The 16,050-nt window shown below is 41.2% G+C and overlaps 1 protein-coding gene across 1 annotated transcript in view; it reads right to left on the bottom strand.

The window, feature by feature from the left end:
• Positions 1–837: 837 nt before the first annotated feature.
• The window catches only part of ABRAXAS2 (abraxas 2, BRISC complex subunit), a 26,818-nt gene continuing 11,605 nt past the window's right edge, over positions 838–16,050 (bottom strand). Inside the window, exons 6-9 of the mRNA XM_006031599.3 lie at positions 15,988–16,050; positions 15,233–15,317; positions 10,377–10,491; positions 838–2,758 (exon numbers count right to left, since the gene is read on the bottom strand). The exon at positions 15,988–16,050 is cut by the window's right edge and continues 66 nt beyond it. Of these exons, the coding sequence (XP_006031661.1) occupies positions 2,292–2,758; positions 10,377–10,491; positions 15,233–15,317; positions 15,988–16,050 (730 nt within the window). The 3' untranslated portion in view covers positions 838–2,291. The remainder of the gene's footprint in view (positions 2,759–10,376; positions 10,492–15,232; positions 15,318–15,987) is intronic.

Genomic DNA, 16,050 nt, shown 5'->3' with positions numbered 1-16,050 from the left:
TACCCATGACATAAACCTGCAAAGAAAATGAACGTCTTTGTAGTAAGATGCTCGGTTTTTATAAATATTGATCCTTTATGCCTATTTCTGAGTAAGTACAGTGACTAAAAATGCCTACAGAAAAGAACTAAGAATAGAGGATTTAATTGTGTAGTCAGCCCTCCCCTAATCATTCTGATATGCTAGAGGATGAAATGTAACACTTATTAACTTTCCACTACTGGAAATCTGTCATGAACGGATTACAGAATTTTGTAATGTCAAGGTGAATGTATATAATAATGTGCAACGGTTACTGTATAAAAATCAAAGTCAATCTCATTGGTTCTATATTTCCCCCCCTCCAGCCAATCCATTTCTTATGTCTGTAATAGGCAAAGGTTTTTTTGTTGTTTCTTTTTAAATAATGAAGACAAACAAAGATCTCAAAACTAAACTGCATTTTCATATGCTGACACGTGACCTTCACTAACATGGAACTTTTCTGACAGATATGAAAATATATTTACAGGTTTAAATAAAATTTTACTGTCACATTTAACTGCTTTGTCAGACATGTACATTTCAGGTTTCTGTGCAGCATAAAAATAAAAAAACTTTCTTGCACATGAAAATCAAAACTGATGAGATAGCAGCAGCACTTATCACACCAGTACTACAGTTGCTTGCAGATAGCCAACATTAATAAAACTGGAACAAATTTGCTGTTAAAATGGATTGTAACATTTGAAAACAAAAGGCATTGAGTTAAGGCTACACAGAATAATGTAAAATAGTTAAAATAGACCATAAATGTTTAAGACAAACACCCAACAGAAGAGTATCAGTTTTAACATCTTTTCTTTAACATCACTTTTCCAAAACCATTTTGTTTTATTTAGTACAGGTAAAAAGAGGCTAATGAACATATTTTTGCCTTACATATATAATATATACTGAGATTTCCACCCTCTGTAAATCGATATATTTAAACATTTAAACAACTGTTTTTTGTTCTTCTGGCTATTAACCAAATCAAAAGGAGAGCCTATTCATATTTTAAGATGCTAAATGTATGTGCTAACCTCATCATACACTTCAAGTTTTGCCATACATATTTAAGGGATACAGCCCAATAGTACACAAACTTTTTAATGGCACAATTGCACATCTTTTGGGTAAAGTTAGAATACAAGCAGTAATTAAATAAAAATATAAGTGCATCCAAACATAAATTCTCTAAATATACCACGCTTCATGTCTCCAAAATGACAATTTTCTGACAAGAGCTGCAAGTCAAATTAAAATAAACATTTATGTATTTCACCCCAAGGCGAAAAGAAGTAATAAACCCAGGGAAAAACCTAAACAACCTTCCCCCCCCCAGGCCCCCTATTTCTTACATAAAATAACTGGTAAAGAAATATAAATCCAATACACAGATTGCAAATAAATTGCAATAAAAAGTCTATGATGTTTGCAATTTATAGTTTTCAAAGTCCAATTGTGATGGAATTGATGATTTTTTTGTCTTTCACCATTTACTGCTATGTGCACTTCATAATTTACTACAAAAAAAGAGATGGTAAATGAGGCTAGTGTGGCATAAAGTCACTGTAAACCCACCAAAACCAAAGTAACTAAGCGTATGACATTCATTTGGATGATTTACCAGTAAGTTTTTCTACAGAAAAAAAAGGCAACCATCATTTTAAGTGATATACACAGGCTAGTAAAAAAAGTTGAAACAACCTGCCTTCTTTATTAAATGAGCATGCTGACAGAGGAAGGTAGACCACAAGCTTCCAAATCAGGCTTCTTGGAATTATCAAAATTTATTTTCTGGCAAAGATCAATTTGGCTCACCATAGAAAGTTGCTCTGAAGGCTGCTGAAAAACTGTTTCCCTTTCAAAAACTAAAATTCAAGGCATGATAGTGCAAGAGGTAAGTTTTGATTTTAGACCACATTGTTATTTTGTAGACTGACTGTGCTTAGTCGCTATATGCCAATTTATTGTCATAAAGAAAATATGACAACAAAAGCTACATGGTTTCTATAAATTTCATTCGGCCTAAGTTTACCAGTACATCCATGACCCTCATCTGCATTAGTACAACTTGATTTCCTAGCGATTCCATTATAAAACTTGCAAAATGTATCACAAGGTGAATAAGCCAACTAGTGCAAGTCTTCTATGTTTTCTGTGCACAGTAATTCTTTGTAGTTCATTTCATCCAGGTTAAATCCCCAAAAATTGTTTTGAAACAATTATGAAAAAAAAGACAGTGCCATGTTGAGTTCTTGGTTCTATTAAATCTGGGAAGTTTGACTGTTCCTGGAATCTCCATCAGGATGTGTCAGGGGTCGTGAATCCCTTGTCTGCGAGTATTCACTGTCAGATGATTCTGTAGGTTCAAGCAAGTTCTCATAATCACTGTCTTCAGATTCATCAATATTGTCACCAACTGCTCTTTGGGAAGAGGGCATGGATGCTCCATTACCAGAATACTTCAATCCTGCATTTGTGGAAACATAATTGGAAGAGCCAACAGCCTGTGGTCGAGGCATGAACACGCTACTTTCCAGAAGACTATGACCGACAGTACTTTCTTGATTGCTTGCACTGAAATCAGAATAAGGAGGAGGAGGATCTGAGGCATCTGAATCTTCAAGTGTGCAACCTTCCACAGCGAATCCAGTGTAGGACATTCGTGGAACAAACATAGGTTCCAAGTTGTCAGTTGACATTTGTCTGTTTAAGATGGCTTGCTGCTGTCCTACAAAAACAAGAAAATGAGCAAGTTCCAAGTATATTTCAAAGCATATAAAATAATCTAGTTCAGGATACAGAGCCATAAATGACTTCTCTCTTCCCTTCTTCAACACTGCTATCAGCTATTGGTCAAGCAGCTCTTCTACATTGTCTTTCCTCTCAGATTTTAACTCCTGAATCACTTTTTCTCTTTAGTCTTCCACAGACATCCTCAGTGACTTTAATTTCCATGTCAATGACCTGTCTGTCCCCTTATATTCACATTTTCTCACTCTGTTTCCATTGGCCCTGAAGCCAAAGTTCAACTCTCCCACAAACTAACAGGGACATTCATTTGACATGGTCTTTAAGCACTACTCTCTCTGATCTGATACTGAATTCTCAGTATCAGACCATCACTTGGCCTCTTCCAATACTGAGCCTCAACCTCCCTCTAAGCTTTGTCACTCATTCTTTTCCCAGGACTTCCTTTCCATCAGCACTGAAAATCTGTCTGTGGTCAGCCCTTCCTTTCCTTTGTGTATTTTTTAATTGATGTGGCTGATGACTCTCTCAACACCCCCTTTTTCAACTCTAGATTCTTTGGCCTTTTTTTTGTATTATAAACTTGATGGCCAGGCTGATACTCTGCTACAAAAAATTCTCTGCATTCAGTTGTGCCAAGTTTACTTCTCCGAGTTAATTGAATCTCGTGCACTAAATGCCTGCACACATTTTTGCCATCCGTGACTCGCTCAAAACCTCCATGTGTTCTGCCCCACTTCTCTCTCTCTGCACAGGGTCTCACCAAATCTTTCTAAGAGAACTGACAAAATGTGTGACCTTCCCCATCCACACGCTGCCTGACATGCCTTTCCTTTACCCCTCATCTTCCAATTCTCTCGCATCCCACCAGCAACAGATGCAGGAGATTCTTATCTGATCTCCTGGTCTACCTACCCCTATTGCTCTGCATCACCACCCTGACCCATCTTTGGATGACATGAGGGGACAGTCCAACCCCAATCCATTATCATTTTGTGTCCACTTCCATTTCCATCCTTCTCTATGATCTCTCTCTCCCCTCTGGCTTTTTCCCTTCCATCTTAGAAATCCATCTTTGATTTCATTTATTTTTCCAACTACATCAGCCCCCTTTCCTTCTTCCAAGCTCATTGAGTATGCCATTTACAAGTGCTCTCTGGAATTTCTTCCAATTCAATTGTAGACCAATTTCAATCTGCCTCCCAGACTTTCCACTGCACTAACATTGTTCTCCATGTGTTTAAAGTCTCCTTTTGGCCAAATCCCAGAACAAGAACTCCTCCTTGACCTGTCGGCTGTCTTCCATTTGTAAACAAAAACCAAAAACAACTTATGCTCTCTGGGTTTCCATTACCTGGCCCCTTTCCACTTCTCTTACCTCTCCAATCTCTCCTTCAATGTTTCCATCAGAGAAACTAGAGAGCAATTACAGCTTTCTACAGGGATCTCTTAGTCCCCTTCTCTCCTCTGAGCATTATATCTTATATATTAACATAAATTCAACTATCATCCCTATGCCAATGCCCTGGCAAAGTATCTCTCTACCCCACACTTGCTTCCTTATGTCTAAATTAGAAACGTTGCCAATCTGACTTCTCGTATAGCTTTAGCCATCAGCTGAAGCTCAAAATTGCTAAAACAATTGCTAAAAGAGCCCTCCTCTTTCCCCTCTTTCAAAACCTTACTGCCATCCCTTTTCTCCTGTATTGTGGACATCACCAACCCCCTGTAACTAAGGCCTGTTTTGCTGGTGTTCCTATTTGAGCATGACCTCTCTCTAGGTCCTCACAGCTTGGCTACGATTATTTCTTACAAAAGTCTTTCCACATCACTTCTCAAAGATTCAGCCTTTTCTGTCCATCTACACAGCTAGAACTCTCTCGTTATCTCAAGTCTTGATGACTGCAATATCCTGCTCTCTACATGACAAATGATATCTTGCCCTGCTCATAACCATACAAAATGCTGCTGTGAAAATCATTTCTCCAACCTGGACCACATTGCCCCTTCCTTTGCATCTTTGAATTGGCTCTCTCATCTCTATCTCATCAACCGGAAACTACTTTTAATCATTTCCAAGATATAATCACTCCCTTCACTCCCTATCATTTTTCATTCAGTATTGAATAACTGGGTCATTTCTTACTAGGCCACAGTGCTAACCTCCACTGACCATTATTATATTTTCAAACTCCTTTGTGCCTCCTTCCCTGGTGCTCCTCATGCCTGGAAGCAAGTCCATATAAACATCTCTGAAATACCTCATTAGTCTTCTTCAAATCCCTCCTTTCCTCTGTTCCCTAAAAAATCTTTACAATATTTAGGCAAAGCAGGACTGCTGTCTATCAGGCTGACCAGTATTTCTCCTTGGTTTCCTGTATTTGTCCATCTATTTTAAGACTGTACACTCTAGTATAGGGTCTACCTTTTTATTCTGTTTCTGCATTGCATCTAGCACACAGAGGTCCAGATTTACTTTTGAAATTCTTAGGGGCTCATCCCCTTGCTTTACCTGTGGCAGATTAGGGTACTTTTGGTGCCTTTGGGCAATATTCCTTGTAGTTGTGCAGCATAGATGCTTGTGTAGTTTCAGGATTAGGTCAGGCAAGGATTTCTATGGGATGATTTGGATAGGGATTATCCTGGCTCAAGCATGGGGTTGGACTAAGTGACCTCTGGAGGTCCCTTCCGGCCTGACTTTTCTATGATTCTATAAAATGAGGTTTCTTTTGGTTACTGTTTATGGAAAATTCAGATAAAAAAAAGTTCTATTGTGTTTCATGTGGAAAACTACCCATAGCTTGTGAAAATGTATTCTATTTTTAGCAACTTTATTGAAATAAGCCATTTTTCTGCATAGAAGTGTTGCTTTAAAAGACTTAGGTGTATAGTGGAACTTTCAAGCCCTAGGAATAATTTTCCCATTACTAAAATGCCTCATTTGCCTTGTGTCAGATTAGAGTCGTGCATGGAATGACCAATTGAAGTAAGGCCAAAAATAAGGCTGAGTAGCTCCATCTACCTTGAATCAATACGACAGTACTGACACAAGAAAAGGGAGATGTCCCACACATTTTATGGTGAATTAAGTGTACAGCAGGATTCAATTTTTATATACCATATAGTATGCAGTGACACACAGAGAACAGAGTTTTGCAGAGCATAAGAACTGCAAACAGTACATACTTCGGCACATCCTAAAACATATTACTGTGCTTCTAATAAAGTTGATTTGATTTTATCTGACAGTTTCTAGTGAATTCTCTAAAATACAGCCAGAATACATATCCTAGGGCGAGTAGGATATCCAATATAGCCATATCCCAGCTACAAATAATTGCTGGGAATGACATCCTTTTGGATAAATACTATTCCTTTGGAGATTTAAAGTGTAAAAGTGTGCTTGCTCTCTTTCACTTGGCTGAAGAAACGAGACAAAACGGTCAACTCTTCCAAGACAGGGAAAACAACTTCCAATACTGTGAAAATGAGAAAGTAAGAAACCAGCCCTGAAGCCTAGCAAAGCACGATCAGATGACATCATGCAGACAAGCCATGCATACACTTTCCCATCCTACTCCATCTCCTGTAATTCTTATCTGCTTGGCACGTGGTCTCATGAATGACCGGTTGCCCACAGCCCTGAATACATGACAACCCCATATTCTACATTCCACCTGAATATTTTGCTTACCATCGTTCAAAAATCCCTCCCTCCTTTTCTCTCTCTCTACCCTCATCCTCCCTGTCTTACATCTGCTAAAGCTTCACCACTGTTTCCTGAAAAAATTATGAAGCACTTTGCAAAGCCTTTCTACCAATAAGCAAGTTTCTTAAAGATGTATTCAGCTTTTACAAAGGAGGGACAGCATGGCACCAGCCCAAATATGTTCAAACAATGGGTTTGCCTGAGCCAGAAAATTGTGGAGCAGCAAAAAGAACTGCTGAACAAACAATTTTACTACTCTTTTTTTCCCTAGTAATCATAAACATATGCCATGAAAATTATTCTGTCAAAATATGATGTAGAACTGTAATGAAAAACATGGAGTTTTGATGGGGAAGACATTTCTACGATAGTGAGTTAAATCAAACCCCAGCAAATCAATACAAAGAAGGTTTACTCTGGCTCTCAAAACACATAATAAAAGAAATGCATCCAGAGCTTAAATCTCCAGGTGAATAAGGTAGTCCTGTTCTTCCTTATATCTTGCATCATTTGAAATAAATCAAAGGATTGCTGAATCCACTTCCCTAAAATAAATACCTTATACTGGAATATACTAGAATATTAGTTGATGAAAAGTTTTGAAATAACGTTCTTCTAACTGAAACACAAATTTCTAATACAGAAGCATCACTGATAAAAAGGAAGCACTTGGAGATATTCGGGATTTCAGAAAAACACTCAATTATTTGCTACCAATTGCTGAATGTAGGACTATCTTCAAAATATACCTGTAAGGATTCTAATTTAGCATCCAAAAATGATATAATAATTTCAGCACTTTTATTTGCTGTTGGAATTAACTTAGAACATAAAGCAAAACTGATGCTGAATCAAGTGCTAACTGCAAAGGGGAAGAATAAACGCATTAAAAGATTAAATAAAAAAGCCTCAGTCTAAAAGCATTAAAACCTTACAAGCTAAAACTTCTAGTCTCTTCCAAACTTTGGCCAGAGATCATATAGACCAGTGGTAGCCAACCTTTTTGGCAGGCATGCCACGAATCTGCCCAAATCCTGTCCCTGAGCACCACTCCAATCCCCTTTCTTTGCCCAATCAGCTGCTCTTTCTTCTCCCTGCCCTGTGCTCTCTGCTCAATCTGCTGCTGTTTTGTCTTTTTTTCCCCCCTTAACTCCCTGCCACGATCTGATACTCTGCTTTTTGTTTCCAGCCCTGTCTCCTAGGGGTGCACTGATAAAGATTTTCTTGGCCGATACCGATAGGCAATTATTAACCAGCCATATTGGCCAACACTAATCCAATAACTGATATTTAGTAATAAAGCTTGTCCAATGAGTTTTAGTTCAAGCACCCCCACTGCCATTTCTAAGTGTGGGGATGCTGATACCCACCCCTGTACTCCTGGAGGCTCCCTCTGGCAGGGGAAGAACCCTGCTGTACACCCGGGGGGTAGGTTGGGGAGCAGCTGTCCCAGTCCCCGCCCTTCAGGCTTGGGGCAGCTGTCTGAGCCGAGGCTGCTCAAAGCTGCATGGTCTCTAAGCACTTTAAGTAGAATGCCTCTTGGAGTTGCTCCAATTAAAGCATCACCTCCCCCACCACTCCCAGAGCCTCTCTGCTGGGGGAAGGACCCTCCTGCATGGGGGGAGAGGGGGGTGGAAGGGGAGCAGCTGCCTTGGCCCCTGCCACACTCTGCCCCCAGCCCCTGGGGCACAGAAGCCCAGGCACTGTGGGTTAAGTCACACTGGGTCAGGCCAGGCAGCTCCGCCAGTCCCTCCCTACCCTGTTACCTCTGCTGCATTCACACCTTTTACAGCACCTGACCCAGCCCCAGCCCACGCCACACTGTAATCCAGCTCCGCTTGCCTACCGGTGAGGGGATGGAGGGTTATCCAGAGTCCCCCCCAGCTCAAGGGAGGGAACCCAGGTATCTGGGGGCCCCGGCATAATTCATGATTGGATAACATTATCGGCTCCAACGGCCAAAAAAACCCACTAATGTTAATTTTCCTTTTATCGGTGCTGATCTGATACCCAACCAATATATCAATGCGCCTCTACTATCCTCCACTGTTGTGCTTCTGTCCCCTCCACAGTCTGCTGTGCGCCACACAGAGAGGCTGGTTGTGCTGCTTGTAGCACACATGCTGTAGGTTGGCCACCCCTACTAGAAAATGATCCAAGCAGCTGGCCTGCATCACTAGTTACCCCATTAACTGGTTGTAACTATCTGTCCATATGTTGTTTCCAGTGCCGGTATCCTCTTTTTTTTCCTCTCTCTTCCTCCTTTCTCCTGTATTTTTCCTGTTCCTCTAACACGGACCCTTCTGCCCACTCCCCTGCAAAAAACGAACAAACACTATGTCCTGTCCTCCCTGGACTACCTTCTTCTTTTAAACAAACACCATCATTTTTTTCTCCCTCTCCACTTCCCCTTCAGGATCCACATCCTAATACCACTCATAGCCCAATGCAGCAGAACCCACATCATTCATATCTATGTGGTTCACAACCTACTTAAGTCAGAGAGAATTATATTAAGGATGAACCACTCAGGGGTTTTTTTGTTTTGTTTGTTTTTTTTTACAGCTTTTGCTTCAAAAGGCACTGCTTTGCTACTCAGCAGAACCACCTCAACAGTCCCATACAGCTGTTTCCTGTGGCTCCGTATGCCCTCCGTTAATTTACAAGCCCTCATCTTTGCAAGGCCGTTGGGAACTTAACTTTCCAAAGTATCCAGGTTACACAGTACTACCATATTAAGCTGAGATGAGAGGCCCTACTGTACCATGCCACCGATCAGAAAAGTTCTTCTCTAAGGCAGGCTTGGTTTCCCAGTAAGTGCTACCATATTTATTTGCATACCATACACACCTTTCCCCAAAAATTGGCAATTAGAAATTGGGATGCATGTCTTAAGGAAACTAATTTCCAAACAGTTTGTTTAAAAGTATGTTTTAACATATTGCGAAGTGACATTACTTCACATACACACACCATAACTCCCAGCTGCATACCCACGGTATAGTCCCATGCTTGCTGGGGCTAGTTTATGCAAATACATGTTATCGTGGTGTGGCAGAGGCATGACTGGCCAGTTCTGCACCCTGGGTGATGGTGGTACACAGTACAAGAGCAGTGGCCAGATACCTTCCTTGCTCTCACAAGCTAAGTCTGGTACTTAGCACCATCTGTTAGCCAGTGATCTGGCCTTGCGTCTTTCACCTCAGAAGCAGTCATAGCGGTACAACTTAAACTAAATATAATTTAAAATTTAATTCTTTACCACAGGAATCTACATTTTCCTGAAATTGTGTACATTTAACAAATTGTTTAAAAATGCCTGCTGTGTTTTGGATTAGCTTGTATTTTAAACTGTTAAAATCATCATTCCAAGGGTATACCACACTCTCCCATAGTCTATACGCTCTTGGCAAGATAATATGCCCTACAATCCAACAATTTGCAGTAACTTAAAATGTGATATGGATCTTGGGCAAGAGCCAAAAAGACCCCAGGTGACAGGTATTAATAAATTGCACCATGTCGCCCTCTTCAAAATTCTGTTCAAAATTTCAATTCTGTCAATCCAGGCACAGGATAGTCTGAGATTTTTGCAAGTGAAGTATGCAAATTATGATTTTCATCTGGATTTCAGAATACGAAAATATTTGCAGAAGTATCTTAACAATTCAGGTATCACTTCAATAGAAACTCATTACCTAGCCATCCTAAGTTTCAGCATGGAAGACTAAAGCCATTAGGATGACAATGTGTTTTGTTTTTGTTTTCTAGTTTCATAAAATAGACAAAGACAAGTAATTCATGACCAGTCTCATGTACCCATTTAAAAAAAAGTCTTTTGTCCTTATAGATCCTGTTTATGGAACAACAGAAGTATAAGGAAACTTACTTGTTTCTTGTTCCTTTTCATTTTTTCTTTGTGCGATTTGCTTTTTTAGCTTGTTTACATCAGCTTGAAAAGATTCAACAACTCGTTCACTTTTTTCTACATCTATACATACTGCCTGGGAGAAAAACATTACAAGATAAGTTGCACTCAGATGCTGTAAAGATAATGAAATAGTCTTGCAACTATGCCAAAGAATGCTGCCAGACTAGAAGCAATACAAATGCAAAAGCAAGAGGACCAGGTACTGCACCAAAGCATAAAATTAGAAGTTCCAACTGGTTTCCTGCCTAGTAATCATGGTCAATGCTCAGCTGGTGCATGATGGAAAGTGCATTCCCAATCATTTCACCCATGGGGGAAAGGCGCATATTTTAACATCTGTTGGAAAAGACTCAGTCTAAGCTTTTCTGAACTTGATTTAAAAAAAATAATTGAGGCTACATCTGGACTCACTGAAACTATGCTAGCAACAACGTTGTAAGTACACAGCTTATGCTGATGTAATTTAAATCTAAGGCTGTCTGATACTCCAGGTTGCTCACTGGAACGGGTTTAGATAGCATCTATGATATATTTCAACTGAGTTATAGCTGGGCACGGAAACAAAAGTCAAGGGACGACTATACTACTTGCTCTCTTTCCTATTATAACTCTTGTGTGGATACTACCTAAAGACCTTTTACTGCAATTTGTAAAGATCTATTAATTCAGTAAGGGTTAATTTACATTGATCAGGAAAGGATGAAGCCACGCAATTATCTTTCTGGGAGTGATCTACGTACGCAAACAATGTTGGCGAAAGCAATTCCCAGTTCAAAGGCACTGTGCGATTGCAAAACATTTTGATCTACGTTAAAATAGATTCTGCTCATCTGCCTAGTAACAAAATAACTTTTAACCATACCAAGGAAGTAAACTTCGGATCATGATCATGTCTCCCAACAGAGTTTAAACATGACTGCTTTTGAAACATGTGTAAAGCCTAAGGTACCACTAAACCTTAAAAAAAAATAACTTACAACTCTTTGAGGAGAAGCTTTAAGTCAGTGATTCTCAACCCTGGAGTCCCTTGAGATCCTTTTAAGGGTGACAGTATTAGCAGAGTTAGGTGTGTAAACACCTACACATGCTTTACAAGATCAACTCAGAGATTTCAAATAAGAAACCAGCGTAAAAAATATTCTGATCTGTTGCTGTCTTTGTGAGCTCTCTGCAACTGAAGAATTGCTTTATTATTTTTTCATGGTTAAAAAAAAAAAAAAAAATGAATGAAAGATAAGAGCTGGCATTTTCTGAGTGGTGCCTTTAGTCTAAAAAAGTGGAAAATCATCGCTCCAAGAAAACAATTCTCTTGGTGTACATTTCATTTGCACTGATCTCAATTAGTGGTGCACCGGTAAAGATTTTTGGGGCTGATGCCAATGGCCGATCATTAACCAGCCATATCGGCTGATACTGATATGCAGCCCGGCAGCTTGGAGAGCAGTGTCCAGCTGGTAAATCTGTGGGTGAAGGGGGTGGGGAGGGAAGGGACGTGTGGGGGCAGACCGAGGCCCCTGAGGTGAAGGAGGGAATAAGAAAGGGGCTTCTCAGTCAGGGCAGGGTGAAGGATGGAGCCGCAGCTCGTCTGGCGGGGGCAAGGGGGGAGGGGGAGGGCAGCAGCTCCCACCACTGGGTGCACCTACGAGGGAAGCATGGGGGGCAGGTGCCCCCTGGATCTGTGGTGAGGGTGGGCTGCCCCTGCTGCACGTTCAGAAGCAGAGGCTGCATTAGCCTCTTCCCGGCGGGGGGGCCAGGCAGGGGTGGGGTGAGTGGAGGCGGCTCTGGGAGAGGGCTACAGGGAGGGACTACAGCCACCCCAAAATTAGAGTAGCCCCCACTCCCAGCACCACCCACCCCACCCCTGCCCAGCCCAAGCACAGCCCTGGCCCAGCCCCCACACCAGGAAGCAACTGGCACAACCTCCAGCCCCCCCTCTCCCCATCCTCCCTGTGTCCCCCAGACAAGCCATGGCTCCATTCCACACCCCAGATGTGCAGCTCCTGACCCTGCCCCAGATCCACTCCCTCCCTCACTGAGAGGGCCTCAATCTGCCCTCCCAATGTCCCTTCCCCTCCACAGACTTACCAGCCAGATGGTGCTCTCCACGCTGCTGGGCTGCACTCCTGGCCACATGCATGCTGTGGCAGTGTGCATGCATGCTGTGGTGACACATATTGGCAACATTATTGGCCACATCAACCAAAGAAAAGCCGATTGCCAATAATGTCATTTTTCCTTTTATCGGTGCTGATACAATACGGAACAATGTATAGGTGCACCTCTAACCTCAACTATAAAGCATCCATGAGGGTGACACCATTCTTTTAAACATAAGAAGCGCCATCCTGGGTCAGACCAATGGTCCATCTAAACCAGCATCCCTGTCTCTGACAGTGGCAGGAGTGAATTCTTAGAACAGGGGTATCAAACTTATGGCCTGTGGGTCAGATTCAGCTCATGGAGCTGGCCCGTGTGTCCCAGACTGACCCCACACACTGCATGCAGTCCAGTCCAGATCAGGCTGTGCCAGAGCTGACACGCAGGGCTGTCTGGCAGAGCACCACACACAGCATGCACCTCAGGCCAGCCCTCTGTGCCATGGTCAGTAAGTGCAGCTGATCCAGTCCTGTGCACCATCTGCAGCAACCAGCTCCGCTCCAGGGCTTGCACAGGGCATGCACTGCATGCTGCACCTGACCGGCTTGGCCCTGTGCATTGGCACCAGCACAACCTGATCCGGACCATCCCCAGAACCAGTGCTGCAGGGCTAGTCTGATGGGGCACAGCATGCAGCATGCACCCTGTGCCAGTCTCTTGCATCACATGAAGTGCTTTTGATGCCAGTTCCAACCCATGCACTTCCTCAAGCCCTGAGCCTGTTACACCTGGCACAGGGGGGATCAGCTTTGGGAGTGCGCTGCATGTGGCATTTTGTTGGATGGGCTTTGGTGAGGCTGACCTGATGTGCAAAGCTCATCTAGTCCTGTGTGGCCAGATCAGTTTGACACCCGTTTTAGAGGGACAGCACTAAACCAGGCATCTCAAGTGATCTATCCTCCGTTTGTTACCCTTCCCAAGTATCCACTATCATTGGTTTAGAGATGCCAGTGGACACCTCTCCAACTCTTCCATTTTATAGCTATTAATGGATTTATCTTCCATGAATCTGTCTAGTCCCTTTTTGAACCTGATTATACTATCTGTCTTCTACAATCTCCTGTGCTAATGAGTTCCACAAGTTAACTAAGTGCTACCTAAAAACAGTATTCTCTTGTTAGTTTTAAACCCGTCTCCTAATTTCAGTGAGTGCCTCCTCGTGCTACCTCCTTCTTCTATACATTTCTACTAAGTTCCTAAAAATTAAAATTAAGGGGATCTGCTGTTGTTCAATTAAACATACAGATAACATTTTGTTTCCAGTTTTGCAATATTCTGTGTGTCCAGGTCAAACAACATAAAGAAATGTTAAGTCTTTACAGAGGATAAAGGAACGACCACATAAGCGTGCACAAGCAAGCTTAGTAATGCTATATACATGCCGAATGAAAGCAAGGTCACACTTCTAACAATGGGAAGGTAAATTCTGTTATCCTTCTCATTAGCAAAACAGTGATTAGTGCAAAAGCATACATTTAAGCCTACTTATTCTTAGCCACAAGGAAGCATTACATAAATTTACACCATTAACAAATTGAATGAATTCATCTGAGAATAACTGCATCTCTTTAAAAATATTGCTCAGAGACAGCATGAAATGTCTGAGAAAAGAATCTTTTCATTATTCAGTGACCTGCTCTGGCCAGCATTCAAAGCAGGGCTGGCAGGCTCGAAAGAGAACAGCAACCATCTGGATATTAGCTGAGACAGAGATCAGTTCTGTTAGGGGCAAGTATATGTTAAAATTATACCAAGGAACTCTCCCACCAAGGATACAGAATTAATCATTTAAGGCAAGATCTTTTCATCACACAAGGAAACTAAAATGGTGCAACCTGAACAGGGCAGTTAGTCCCACTTTTATGCAGGCAGAGTCAGTAAATAGCTAGTCTTAAATCCATCTTGTTCTCTGCTGCATAGACCAATCAGCACAGCTGAACTGATGTCCAGAAGGACACAACTTGCTACTCATAAAAATCGGTGACAGATTACCTCAGAGCAGATATAAAGCAAGAGTCTTGGAGCAAAATCCAACTGACTCGCAATTCCCAAACATATGCTCCTGAGGCAGCATAGTTGTATGCTGTCCTCTGTCAACTTATATCTTGTCCTGAGCAATCTAGTCTGTTGCAGATTTTTGAGGCAAGTTCAGTAGTAAACCATTTGGGATCTCACCTACAATTAGAACAACTTCTTAGAAAACAGTTGTAAACTATAATAGATCCAAAGTTCTCTATGGGCCCCTGCACCTGTGTGAAGCCCTACTCACTTCCATACAGGTCTGGGGGAAAGAAATCCACCCACACAGATCCAATCACACACCTGAGGATAAGGTCTAAACAGAAACGAATAAAAATGTTCTTTGATACCACTTAACATTACAATTATCCTCACTCAAAAAAACCCGAGTGAAGGCAGCCAGAACCAATTATATATATATATTCATCACCATTACAATACATTCTGTCAAATGTGAATATCAGTTGGTAGCTGGTCAAGCCGTAGGTGGAAGCAGTATAAATTTTTAAATATTAAAGAAAAGTAACGTTTATTTCCTTTTAAATATAAAAATCAAATCTGGGTGTTTTTGCAACTCTGGGTTATCAAAGCACAAGAACAGAGGCACCAAATGACCAATAATAAATAAAATTCATTACCTGTACTTTTTCCTGAAGTGCATTATAAACCTGATATATAGCCCTGATGTCCTTCATGACTCCATCTTTATCAAAAAAATCAGTACTAAAAAAATAAGCAGAAATAATTACTTAGAAAGGATAATATCACAGCTTTCTCTTTCTGTCTCTCGCACACTCTCCCTGAGCTACATTTCTCCAAATCACTTTTAAGCACTCATTTTTACATGTACACAAAAGCTAAATTCTGATGTTGCTAAAAATGTGTATGTCCCAAGAAGCTAGTATCCAGGCAACAACACATTAGCTGTTGAGGCTCTTCCTGGAACAAGAAGCAAAACTTGCTGAGTTAATAAGACTGGACTCTTACATCTTTCTCCCAGAATCAATGTAAAAGCTGGGAAATTGTGATTATCATATAAAAACGTTATTTTGCAGCATTAGTGCATTTTATTCAAATGACCAAGCCCATAAGGCTACTCTTCATACAGTATCCTCACTGAAATCTATGGGAGCTCTTTATGTGAAAACGAGTATGCAGTATCAGGCCATAACTGCTCATATTAGCATTCCTTTTCTTGGAAACTTATAACTTTGATCCATTTAAACAAAAATGTATGTTTTGCTTTTCAGAAAAAAAGTACTACACAAAGCAGAAGCAAATGACTATACAGCTTCAATACTTTGTTGTTTCTTGCTGAAACACATATTGACACCACCATTGGGGAGGTAAAACTAGAGCTGCATGATTATGAGTAAGTAATAATCCCACTCACCCATGTTCTTTAATAACTTTGGCGTAATTCTGAGAAGTATTTGGCACCGAAGACACTTTGTAT

The sequence above is a fragment of the Alligator sinensis genome, unplaced genomic scaffold (genome assembly GCF_000455745.1).
Source record: "Alligator sinensis unplaced genomic scaffold, ASM45574v1 scaffold232_1, whole genome shotgun sequence".
NCBI lineage: Eukaryota > Metazoa > Chordata > Crocodylia > Alligatoridae > Alligator > Alligator sinensis.
The sequence above is the reverse complement of the archived record's forward strand: the minus strand, read 5'-3'. Positions and strand labels throughout refer to the sequence as shown.